The sequence below is a fragment of the Camelus bactrianus genome, chromosome 15 (assembly GCF_048773025.1).
Source record: "Camelus bactrianus isolate YW-2024 breed Bactrian camel chromosome 15, ASM4877302v1, whole genome shotgun sequence".
In the NCBI taxonomy this organism is placed as follows: Eukaryota; Metazoa; Chordata; class Mammalia; order Artiodactyla; family Camelidae; genus Camelus; species Camelus bactrianus.
Window position 1 is genome coordinate 40,577,430 of NC_133553.1, and position 13,022 is coordinate 40,590,451.

The 13,022-nt window shown below is 32.8% G+C and overlaps 1 protein-coding gene across 2 annotated transcripts in view; it reads right to left on the reverse strand.

Moving 5' to 3' along the window:
- SOS1 (SOS Ras/Rac guanine nucleotide exchange factor 1) overlaps nucleotides 1–13,022 on the reverse strand; it is a 134,132-nt gene that overhangs the window by 48,912 nt on the left and 72,198 nt on the right. For both annotated transcript variants that reach the window (XM_074378750.1, XM_074378748.1), the window contains exons 6-8: nucleotides 10,540–10,683; nucleotides 3,155–3,265; nucleotides 2,982–3,080 (exon numbers count right to left, since the gene is read on the reverse strand). In XM_074378750.1, coding sequence (XP_074234851.1) covers nucleotides 2,982–3,080; nucleotides 3,155–3,265; nucleotides 10,540–10,683 — 354 coding nt within the window. The remainder of the gene's footprint in view (nucleotides 1–2,981; nucleotides 3,081–3,154; nucleotides 3,266–10,539; nucleotides 10,684–13,022) is intronic.

Consider the following 13,022-nt stretch of genomic DNA (forward strand, 5'->3'; position numbering starts at 1 on the left):
ATGAAAGGAGAAGGTATAAATAGAAGAGGAGTTCCAGGGAAACAGAAAAAAAGGGTATGAAATCCTAAACAGAAATAACATATCCAGGGCTGCTAGAAAATGTTTTATGGCTTAAGTGTAAGGTAAGTGACATCAAATATTGTGCGATAAGGTTGGAGAGAGGCTAAAGAATTTAGACTTTGTGTCCCAGTTCACAGGGAACCAACTGCACTTTTCAAACTGGGAGTTCCATAAAATACAAAGATCATATATGAAACTGCTACAGTAATCTAGGCAAGACATGCTGAGGGTCTGGACTAAGGCAGAATGGAGAGAATATACTGGATTCCAAAATTATTTCTACAGTCAAATCATGATGATCTGCCAATAAGGAAGAGAGAAGAATCAAAGATGGAACTGAGGCTTCTGGTGAAGGAAACTGAGCTGATCAACAAAGAAATGGAATACAGGGAAAAGCACAAATTTGGGCAGGCAGGAGAAGGAGGGGAAGTGGTGAAGGATGAGGGAGTAAAAGGTTAGTTTAAGATATCTGCAAGGCAAGAAGAAAAGTTTCTATTAATGGCAATTCTCAGTATTTATATTCTTTACTGTATGTATACTGAAGTATTTTTACATACATTCTCTTGGTTGATATAATAACCCAGTAAGATAAGCATTTCACAGATAAGGGAACCAGAGCTCAAAAGGTTAAATGACTTGTTGCAGGCTACTCAGTTAGTAGGCTACAGGGCTAGAATCGGAGAGGAAACATCAGGCTACCATCTAGTCTCACGAGCTTTCAAAAGCTACTCCATGCCACAGATAAATTATGGCTAGTTTCCAACTGTCATTGCTGTCTTAGCATTTTGCTGCTTCCCACTGCCCCAATTTTATTTAATCATTAGTGAGTCTAGAACCACCAACTCTACACTGGCACTTGGAGTAATGGCAATACCCAGAGGAAAAATATTTACAGTAAGAAACATGCTGGAAAAAAATCTTAGACCCTTAAGAGTTAGAAGGTCTTTCAGTCCATCTGATGGAAGAATTCTACCATAGTTCCTCAAAGTAACCTCTATAAATATATTATATTTTTAAAGGATTTCATGGTCTAATTAATTTGGGAACTAACTGCTTTATTACACAATTTAAAGTTTTTAATGTTCTAACGTACACTGAGAATTTCTAGTAGTATAATTAAGAATACAGTGCCCCCTCAAACATATTTGACCACTGAACATTTCCCCCAAACTTTTAATTTAGAGTATCTCATGGGACTAGCATCCCACAGAATATACTTTGAAAACATTGCTCAATGAAACTATTTAACTAAGCAACATACCAACAAATACAAAGTAAGGATAAGTACAAATAGTGTATTAGTCCTGGGGGAATGCAGAATAAAAAGGAGTGATCAATATTTGTGGAATTAATTAGGCAAAGTTTCCTGCCTAATATACTAATTTTGCAATGAAATTTAGGCAGTAATATGAACTAGGAATAAGCATGCTTACCAGTAGAGATCTTTTAAATTGCTAACTGATGCAATTATAAAATAAAGATTCTATTACCGTAACTTATAACTTTAAAAATTTAATTGCCTATAATTGGGGGAGTAAATAATTAATTTCTCATATTATTAAGATGGTTAGGTTCTACAGCCTTCTGAACCTTCATCAAAGGTTCTTGTTCCTACTTATTAACTAATGATTGCTTCAAGGTTTCATATGGCCTTTAATCTTTCAGAATTTCATTACAGTCTCAAGTAAAAATCCCATCATTCCTCTTGATTACCCTCTTAAAATAATCATCCTATATTACTAAAGACCATAAATGGTATTTTGTTTGTGGCCTAGAACAGAGAGCTAAGAGTGCTGTTAATTCTGCCTGGTGACTAAATCCTTTAACTTCCTCAGTCCTCTCTTAATTCAAACATTCCTGCTTGAGAAATCTAACTGAACTCCAAATTACTACAATGAAGAGAGACCTTGGAAAATGGAAGGAAAATTCAAGGATGAGAGTTCCTCCAGTTTACTAAACTAGGTCTTCTACTCATTCATTGATTCATTATAGAGAGCCCATTTCATCAAGTACTCCTGCAAACTATAAATCTGATTTCTAGTAATACAAGCTCCATAACAAAACCAACATATTAAATAGAATTTTTCTTTAATGAAAACATTCTTTTAAAAGCTAAAGAAATAATAATAGTATTAATGCATGTCTTATTTCATCTTCATGAGGCTAGTTCATTAATGGTAAATAAAATATCTTTATAACTCATCTGTTAAATTTTTTGAAAAAAAAATTGTTTTTTAGGCTATATTATCCATAACTCAAAGTAGACATCATTAGATACATAAGACATTTAAACATAAATCACTTTGAGCTACAGTATTGTATTATAATTTATACAGACTAAGGTTCCCTTTTTCCTTAATTTCAGTGCAGAGGAGGGAAAAAAGCAAAATCCTTTCTTTTGGTTCACTGCTTTTTAAGTTGAGTATTTTGAACTATAATCAAACGGGAAATTTTTACTAGGATTATATATTATTTACTGTTTGTAAAGTAATAATGAGCAGTTTTATAGAAATAGTTGCAAACTTAGGCTATGAAAATTAGGTGATTAATCTTTCCCATTACTTGGCCTTATCCCCACACTTGGTCCCTTATCTAAGTCCCTGAATCTGTTGAGATCTCAAAATGGAGACCTCGATGCATAAATCTAAGGTTGTTTCCAAACAATCGTCCGTGTGAACAAAAAGAACACAAGATATAAACAAAGAGCACAAAAAAAATCTTGACGATTGCTTTAAAATTCACTATTAAAACTGGAGAAAATATGTGACTCTTTTGTAGATTCATTTACATTTGCTTAACTAGAAAAAGAAAATGGATACAGACTAATGTTCATGAGCACTCAATAATTCACAAACTAATTGGAAAAAAAAACTGTGTCACACTTCAACATTTTATAAGTAACAGTTAAAGAGTTTTCTTACCTTCAAAAGTTCAAAGTAATGTAGACAGTGGTAAACAGGAGCTAGAAGCAGCCTGGGTAAAACATACTGAACAGCTTCTTTGAAACCTTCACCTATTGACTAGAAAACAAAGTGATTTAATTTTTAAGTTTACTTTTCAGACATCATATATCTTGACATAAAAATTACTATACCTGCAAGTAGAGGGCCGCTCCAGGCTTTGATAACTGACTAAGGAAACGATCATGAAAACCAGGTCGTAAAATATCTCGAGCATATGATTCATATGGATCAAATGCCAGTTCCTTAGAAAATAAAGAAGGTAAAACATAAATAATCTTTCTCCAAGGTAAAGTGTAAATAACCTACCACCATAAATACAGAAAGATTAAATTATGGGCACATCTATGCCTGCACAATTATGTATTTCTTTTAAAGCCTCTAAACAAAATTACGTGGCTATTAATTTTAATAGAATAAATCTAATATTCTCAAGTAAGAAAGTATATCAATTCTTTTTGATGAGTAATAAGATTCTTATATATTACGACACTTCTCAGGAAAGGATTCCAGTAGAGAATTATCAAAATACATGGTTGTAAGAATAGAGGGATTTTTGGTTCTGGAAAACAAAGGTTAGCCTGAACAATAAAGAATATAAATATCTACAACCAGGTAAAGTATAAACATTTAGAATACTGGTGCCAGACATCTATTTTCTCATGGTTATTTCTTAGTGGAAGACTTACTTTCACATTCTGTGAGTCATAGGTAAAAGTTTATATCATCTAAAATTTATTGTTACACTTTTCACAGAACAATTAAACAATTTAATCCAAATTGCCAAAAAAATTTTTACCATCAGTTATTAATAAACCAAACAAATCTAATGGTTAGAATCTGTTTTTGATGATTCCTGAGGAAAAAGAGAGCAGGTGTCTTGATTTTATCAGGAGGTAGGATCTCTACTCTCTTGTGTCCTGTGCCCGATTCCAGGTTGAACAAAAAAACCATAACGAAAACGGTGTTCTAGACCCTAGGAAGAGCTCATTTCTATGAAGGGTGATTCTAGAAAGAGGAAGAGGACATCTAGTGGAGGAGAGCAGAAAAAGGAAGTTTGAGTGAAAGACAGAACAAATAATGTTTACTTTAAATGTTGCTTCTTAGATTGTGTTTTTTTACGGAAAGACTGAATAACAATAATACAAGATCAGAAATCAGAAGACCTGACTTCTGTTCTTTGTGAAATGCAATACAGGATATAAAGCTCCAAGTCACCCTAAATCCCTTGAGTAATTTCAATTCCTTCAACTGCCTTCTCAACTGAAAATTTCTATAATAATATAACACTGGAAATTGCAGTCCATTGAAAATTTTACAGTGCTGGATAGTAGGTTTTCAAAAATAACAACAGGAAGGAGTTAGGTATGAATAAAGTGGATGGGAGAGAGAAATAAAAATGTGATTAGATGTTATATCTTCGGTCTCTTCAATTCTAGTATACAGCAAATAATCTTCTCCTTCTCTTTCAATAAACTCTAATTTATTATAGAATTTTTATGACAATTATATATATAAAGGAAAGGCTATGCAGTGTAGTGGCTTAAAAGCATGACTACAGAGTCACAGAGACCCAGATTCCAATTCTGATTGTACTACTTACTAGCTGTGACCTTTGACAAACTATTTACCATCTCTAAGCCAGTCTCTTCATTGGAAAATGTGGATAATACGTACTTTAAGGAGTTGTTTTAGAAATTCAATGAGACAGCACGTGCAAAGTGCTTACAAAAGTATATGAACATAGTGAGCACTGAATAAATGGTATCTAGTATTATCATTCTAAAATAGCAAATTTCAAGAAAGAGAAAAAAAATCAACAAGTCACTGAGAATCCAAGCTCTCATCACATAGTTTTATTTTGAGGATAAATTTGCAGAATGGCAAGCACTAAGAATCCATATATAAGTTAATAGAAGATTTTATGATCAGTTTACTGGTTAAATGCAATACTTGTAAGTCATTTAAAAACTTAATTATCAACATATACAATTGTGAATTAAGAATGAAAAATACAGACTATTCTAAACAGAAAGAAAAGTACAAAGAACAGCTTAACAATTCGATTCACCATCTAACTCAAAAAAGCCCCACATTTTATAACACTTCAGCTCCTTTTTTAAAGAAATAAAACAGTACAGATGTAATGATCCTCCCGGGCTTCTTTTCAGAAGCTAATTTCTTCTCCTGCTGATCCCCAGAAGAAATCAGGAAATCACTATTCTGAATTTGAGTTTCATCATTTCATGTTTGTTTAAATATCATAATTACATACGTATCAAGATATAAGGCTCTATTTTCAAATTCCATATAAAAATAATATAAATAGTATATTCTTCTGCAATTTAGTTTTTATATTTAAAGTTATTTTAAAATTTTATTCATTTTGATTCATACAGTTCCTTACAGTTCATTTATTACAAACTCTGTATAATACTCTACTGTAAAATATTCCTTTCATTAAGGTAATTTAGGTTTACATGCAGTTTTAAGAAATGATATGGAAAAATCCTGTCTGCACACCACCTAGTTTCTTCCAGTGGTAACCTCATGCAATAGTGCAATATCACAATCTGGCCATTGACACTGATGTAGTAAAGTATAAAATATTTCCATCACCACAAGGACCTCCTGCTGTCCTTTTATAGCCACACCTCCCCTCCCCCATTACAGCCTCCTCTTTAGCTCCCAGGAGCCACTAATCTGTTCTACATCTCAATAGTTTTTTTCATTTCAAGAATGTCATATAAAAAAATTACACAGTATACAACTTTTTGGACTTGCTAGATATGATAATTCTTTAACTTTTTGAGGAACTGCCAAACTGTTTTCCATAGTAATTGTACCATTTTACATTCCCACCAGCAAAGTATGAGTGTTCCAACTTCTCCACAACCTCGCCAACACTTGTTATTTTTATTTTTTTTAAATTCTAGCCACCTTAGTACATGTGAAGTGGTATTTCACAATGGTTTTGATTTGCATTTCACTAATGGCTAATGATGCTAAGCATCCTTTCATGTGCTTGTTGGACATTTGTGTATCTTCCTTGAAGGAATTCCTATTCAAATCTTTTGCCCATTTTAAAACTGGGTTGTTTGTCTTTTTGTGAGAGTTCGTTACATACACTGAATATATCAGTGTATACCAGATAACATTAGATATATGATTTGCAAATACTCTGTATGCTGTCTTCACTTTTGATGGTGACCTTGCCCTTTTTTAAAAAATTGAAGTACATGAACAAAATTATACTGTATAGCATGGGGAAACATATACAGGATCTTGTGGTAGCTCACAGAGAAAAAGAATGTTGACAATGAATATACGTATGTTCATGTATAACCGAAAAATTGTGTTCTACAGTGGAAATTGACACAACATTGTAAAATGACTATAACTCAATAAAAAAAGTGTAAAAAAAATTGAAATACAGGCAACTACAGTGTGTCAATCTCTGGTGTACAGCACAATGACCCAGTCATGCATATACATACATATATTCGTTTTCATATTCGATGGTGCCCTTTGAAGCACAAAAGTTTTAAATGTTAAGTCTAAACTATGTATTTTTTTCTTTTGTAGCTTGTGATTTCGGTGTCATATCTAAGAATCCTTTGTAAAGCTAAGGTCATGAATACCTACCTATGCTTTCTCCTAAGAGTCTGATAATTTTAGCTTTTACATTAAGTCTCTGATCCATTTTGAGTTCATGCTTATAGACTATTGAGAGCTTTTTGTGTATGATATGAGCTAAGGAAGAAATATTTTCTTTCCATATGGACAACCAGTTTTGACCCAGCATCATTTATTAATTAGTTTTTTCTCTACTGATTAACAATGTAATCTGTTACATATCATGTGTATGTGTACTTTTTTTCAGCTACATAAAATGGACCTTTAAAAATCGAAAATAAGTACTTTCTTTAAATAGGCAAGTTTTATCAGTTTACATATACTGAGTCACTGATGTAGTAGTATAAGGTAATTGGATTTATTTGTATCATGCTACCGTTGGCCCTCTGTATCTGCAGGTTCCACATCAGCCAATACAGAAGGTCAACTGTGCTATGCCATTTTATATGAGGTTATTTGAGCATCTATGGATTTTTGACACTAGAGCAGGGATGGGAGGGGGATTTCCGGGAGCCAATCCCCTATGGATACTGAGAGATGACTGCATTTTGTTTTCATTATCATTGCTTTTCTTTGCTTCATTATTCTTTCCTATTAGCACTGGAAATACTTCAAAGTGTTACTATAGTTCTTGTACATTGTTAAACTATAGGTAGTATCTCTATTCTTTTGGTGATTTTCCCAAACATTTTAAAAATCAAATATAGTTTGTTATCTATAAATTCTTCTAAATTTTAAAGAGAGTTTAAAGTTGTTCAGTTTTTCTTATGAATACAAGCCCATTTTATGTGTGTAGTTTAACCCTTCCTTTTAAAGTAAGAAAAATACTTTGGTTTTAAAAATACTCAATAGCTTATAAATTTACCAACACATTTCCCACCATTAGTTCTGGTATTCCTTGACTTCTCTCAGAGTACAACTTTCCTTCTGGCTGAAGAACATCCTCTAATATTTCTTATAATAAAGGCCTATGGATAGTAAAGTCTCTTGGTTAACGTCTATCTGTTTTTATTTGTTCCTCGCCATTTCCCTCTCATTTTTTGTTAAACTGAGGTACAACCTACATGAATTCTGCAATTTGATGAATTTTTACATTAGGTATGCAATCCATCTGTGTAATCACCACCCAGGTAAGGAAACAGAAATCCAGCACCTCAGACAAACTTCTTCACGCTCTGTAGTCAACCACTATTCCAATCTCTATTACCAAAGATCTGTTAACGTATTTTTGAACTCCCTACAAATGGACTTATGTAGTATTTTGAGTCTTATTTCACTCAACATTATGTTGCCTTTTGTTTTTATCAGTAGTTCACTCTTTTTTACTGCCATATAGCATTTCACTGTATGAATATAACAAAATTATCCATCATGAATAAACCTGCCATGGACATTGTTGAACATGTCTTTTGACAAACACAGGCACTCATTTTCGTTTGGTATATGCTCAAGAGTGAAACTGCTGGAACACACGGTACGTTGTATGCTCAGCTTTCACAGATATGCCAAACAGTTCTCCAGTGTCTGTACCAATTTACACCCCCTCCACCAGCAATGTACAGTTCCAACTGCTCCATGGTTTTAAACTACATTTCCTGAATGAATAACGATATTGAACACATTTACTTCTTTTAGGAAATATCTGCTCATATCTTTTGTCTATCTTTGAAAAAAAAACTAAGCTGTCTGGTAGTTACTGATTTGTAGAAGTTCTTTACATACTCTGGATATGAATTCTTTATTGGTTACAGATATTAGAAATATTGTCTCCCAGTCTATAGCTTGTCTTTTCACTCTCTTAATTTTGTCTATTGATGAACAGATGTTCTTCATTTCTGGAAAATTCTAGATTTTTATCTCTTCAAATATTGCTTCTCCATCATTCTTTGTCTGAAATTCCTTTTAGATGTATACTGAAACCTTTCAGAATAGCCTTTACTACTCTTAGCTGATCTTTCATATTCTTATCTTGGTCTCTCTGTGTCATATTCTCACATATTCTCTCTGTGTCATTGTGTGAATTCCTGAATTCTATCTTCCAGTTCACTAATTTTATCCTAGAACTAGGTCTGGCAAATGTTATGCTACATAATGAGCTTTTACTTCAATGCTTGTGTATTTATTTCCCAGTATCTCTAACTGTTTCTTTTGATACCTACTTGCTCTTGTTTCCTTTCCGCTTCTTTTGTTTCACAATGTTTTCTTTATAAATGAATCATATTCCTTCATTTATCTCTTTGAGCATTCAAAACTTTTAAACTCTTTGTATATCTATTGTATAAAAGTAATTTGATCTGGAATGAATTCATATTCTAATAGTTGATTTTGTTAGGTATCATTCAAAGTATTAATATTTGTCTTATATTTTGGAATTCTGTATTACAGGCTTCTTAGGGGGAGGCTTTTAACTTCTGATTTCTTTTCCTTTCCCATTTCTTTATAAACACTCTTCCAGACCAGAACCTGCTCTTAAATCTTAAAATGACTTTTGGGTCTTGGGCTCTGTGATCATACTGGCTTAATATCATGGGATGCTGTGTTAAGTTTTAAGGTAAATTAGTTATAACGTAGGATTTTTGTCCTCTACCTCCAGTCCACAATTTTCTATAAAATCTTATAGGTTGCAGGTTAGCAGATTTCCCCAGCATCTTATTACAATCAGGGCCTTAGAGTAAGAAATCTTGCTCATTTTCATGGAGCCCATTTAGTCCTCATTATCCTTAAAAGCTAAATACTCAGCTACCAGAGCTAACTACCTTAAAGTATGTTCCATTTCTGATCTTGTTTTTGAGTCTAATTATGTATATTCCTTTTTTTTCTTTTAATACTTTATGACATCTATGTGCTTGAAGCAAGACTGAAAGACTGTAGTGAAGCTTAAACTAGCAAATTATTTTGCTTGAAAGTCTTAAGTTTTTTGTTTTACAAACTCAACTCTGAGTTACAATAAAATATATAGTGGATTTTAGAATGAGAACAAAGCAAAAGCTAGAAATTTCAGAATGACTATCAATGCTAATTTATTAGGACAAACTCATATATTTTAACAGCTGAAATATCAAGAAGAGGGTTACTATTTTTCTACTCCCATGATATCCGAATCACTTAGGTCCTGGACTTGATTTTCCTAGTCACATCATCCATCCTATTCTAAATAATAATGCACAGTTATCATATATTGAGTAATTGTATGAGGGTGGTTAAATATTTCAGGTAGGTTATTTTACTTAATTTTCACAGAAATCCTGAGTCTTATTAATATCCTTATTTTACAAACATAGATAAGGTTTAGAGATGTGAAATAAATTGCCCATGGTCACACACAACTAACAAACAGCAGAGTTTAGAGTGGAGCACAGTGATCTGATCTCAGGTCCAAGTTCTATGGCCTCTTCATTGACAGGGCATTCACCAACTTTTCTTAGCTTTGCTATGTGAGATAGAAGATTAACTGTCAGCTGTCAATGCTTCCCTCTGTGGGATATGCTTTTTCATAATGGATGAGAGACTACTTCATGTTTCATAAAATAACAGAAACGAATGTTGATAACGATCTTATGAAGGAGTAATACAGCTGAGTTACAGTGCTTTACTAGAAAATGAACTGTTATATTTTAGAAAGATGGCTTGAGAATTTTGTTTCATCATGAGTTGTTAAACAATTAACCAACATATCACACTCATCAAGGGTTAATGTGCTTTGTAAACTCATGGCATCACAAGTAAAAGATTTTGCATGAAATTAAAAAAGAGTTGAGTACAATTATTAGTCAGCAGTTAATACCTATGTTAGCTGGAAACAAGAATTAAGATCCCAATTTTAATGCAAATGTAAGGCCTGCTAGAGGCAGACCTTTTTTAGGTGTATAATTAGAGTACTTACCTCTGCTAAGTCTTCAAAGCAGCTTCCTACTAATGGATGGGGACTGCCTTCATCTGTCATTTCTACAGTATCTTCTATATGGCCCAGTAATTTTACACTAAGTTCATGTATATCTACTATACGACTAAATATATTTTCTACATCCTGTTGGGAGGAAAAACACATTAATTCAGTTGGTTGTATAATAAAAAAATAAAATTTGAGCCAATAAGTCATTTTATAATCATGAAATTTAACATGGCAGATACAGTGAGAAATTTCAATAACTTACAAATGTAAGACAATTAAAGAATTCTTTTTGGAAAGATGTACAATTTGCAAATACATTTCTCTACATCACTTGTTCTCCAACGTTTTGGTCTCAAAACTCTTTCACACTCTTAAAAACTACTCAAAAGTCAAAAGGGCTTTTGTTTATATCTATCAATGTCATATTAGAAACTAAAACCATGAAAATTATAAAGCATTTAATTCATTTAAAAATGATAATAAATAACACTTTTATGAAAACTATGTTTTCTAAAACAAAAACAAAAAAACTTAAAAGAAAGGCATTGTTTTACATTTTTGCAAACCTCTAACATCTATCTTAATAGAAGATACCTGGCTTTTCATAAATATTTCTGCAGTCAGTCTTTTGTGATACATTGTTTTGGTTAAAGCATATGGAGAAATCTAGCTTTGCAAAGACATGTAGTTGGAAAAGGGAGTGGTATTTTAACAGGCTATTCAAATAACTGTGGGCATCCTTTTCTTTTTCTGTATTGTTTCTTTACTGAGGTATAAGTCACATACCCTTTTAAAGCTATTCAATGGTTTTCACATATTCACTATCAAATTCTAGAACGTCTTCATCGCCCCAAAAAGAAAGGCTGTATCCATTAGGAGCACTCGCCATTCTTCCCCTCCAACCCAAACCCTAGTCTCTGGCACCAATTAATCTACTTTCTATCTCTATGGGTTTGCCTATCTTGGACCTTTCATACATATGGAGTGAATATCCTTTTATGATATCATACAAAAGCCAATGAATGGTAGTTTCGTAAACATTAGCTGCAACGTGGAATCCGAAACAATATAAATTTTGTACTGATACATTAAAATCCACTGTTCTAGTTTGAACTTTGAATGTTTTATCCAAGTGTGATTTTGTAGTGGAATTACTAACTAGTATGGCTAGTTTACAGCTACTATTATATGAAACTCAAACTCTTTTCCTAAGTATTTTTAACAATTATGTGTTCACGAGCAATGTGGGGATTTTATATTCCCACAAACAGTTGCTCTACATTCTTTTCAACATTTGGTACTGTCACTCTTTTTAATTTTATCTTTTCTAATGAGTGTGTAGTAGTATCTCATTATGGTCTTAATTTGCATTTTCCTTATGACTACTGATGTTGAGCATCTTCGATGTACTTTTTGGTCACTGATATATCTTCTTTTATAAAGTGTTCAAATTTTTTGCCCACTTAAGAACAGCAGGCTGTTTTTCTAATTATTGAATGGCAATAATTCTTTTTTCTGGATACAAGTCCTTTGTTAGATATAAGTATTTCAGATAGGTTCTACCAATTTGTGGCTTATGTTTTATTTTTCTGACAAAGAATAGCAAATTTTTCATTTTACTGAAATCCAATTCATTACTTTTTTATTTTACAGTTCTTTATTTTTGTGTCCTAAGAAATCTTTGCCTATCCTTTACCGCTTTATTTTTTAAAACAATTTTATTAAAATATATTTACATATCATGCAATTCACCCATTTAAAGTGAAGAATTCAATGGTTTTTACCATACTTCCAGGTTTGTGCAACTCATAATCTACTCCTTTATTTTTCATTGTTCATTTATTGCCATAACTTGAGCCCCAATCTCAGCCTCTGTAGTGAGCACCGCGTCTCCATGAGTCACCTATGTAGCTTCAGTTCCAGAAATTACTAGAATGCAACCTCCCTCAGACAATCTCAACTATTCTCACTTAGCATTTCTCCAGGACCCAGTTATGTTGGTTTGACTACTATTGTAAGATCAGTAATAATCGTTCTCTAATTTTCAACGTTACTGGCTTCCTCCTTTGAGCTCCCCAAAATACCGTTGTCATACTTCTGTTATGGTAATTACCACATTGTGATTTTTTTTTTTTAATGGAGGTATTAGGGATTGAACTCAGGACCTTGCGCACACTAAGCATATGCTCTAACCCTGAGCTATATCCCCACAGCTGGTAATTACCACATTGTATTGCAATTTAAATTTAAGTTTACATCTCAGTCTTGTCAAGACTAAACCTGAGGGAAGAAACTGTTTTATATTCATCTTTAAATCCCCACTGCCAAGTATGGAGCCTAACAATGCAGGCAGCACTGATGAAGTATTGGTTCAGTGATGCAAATGAATCAACTTAAACACAAAAATCTTCCACCTAAACAAGAGGTTTTATTCTTTGGGATATTTAGAAGATTCTGTGAATTTATTTGTACTT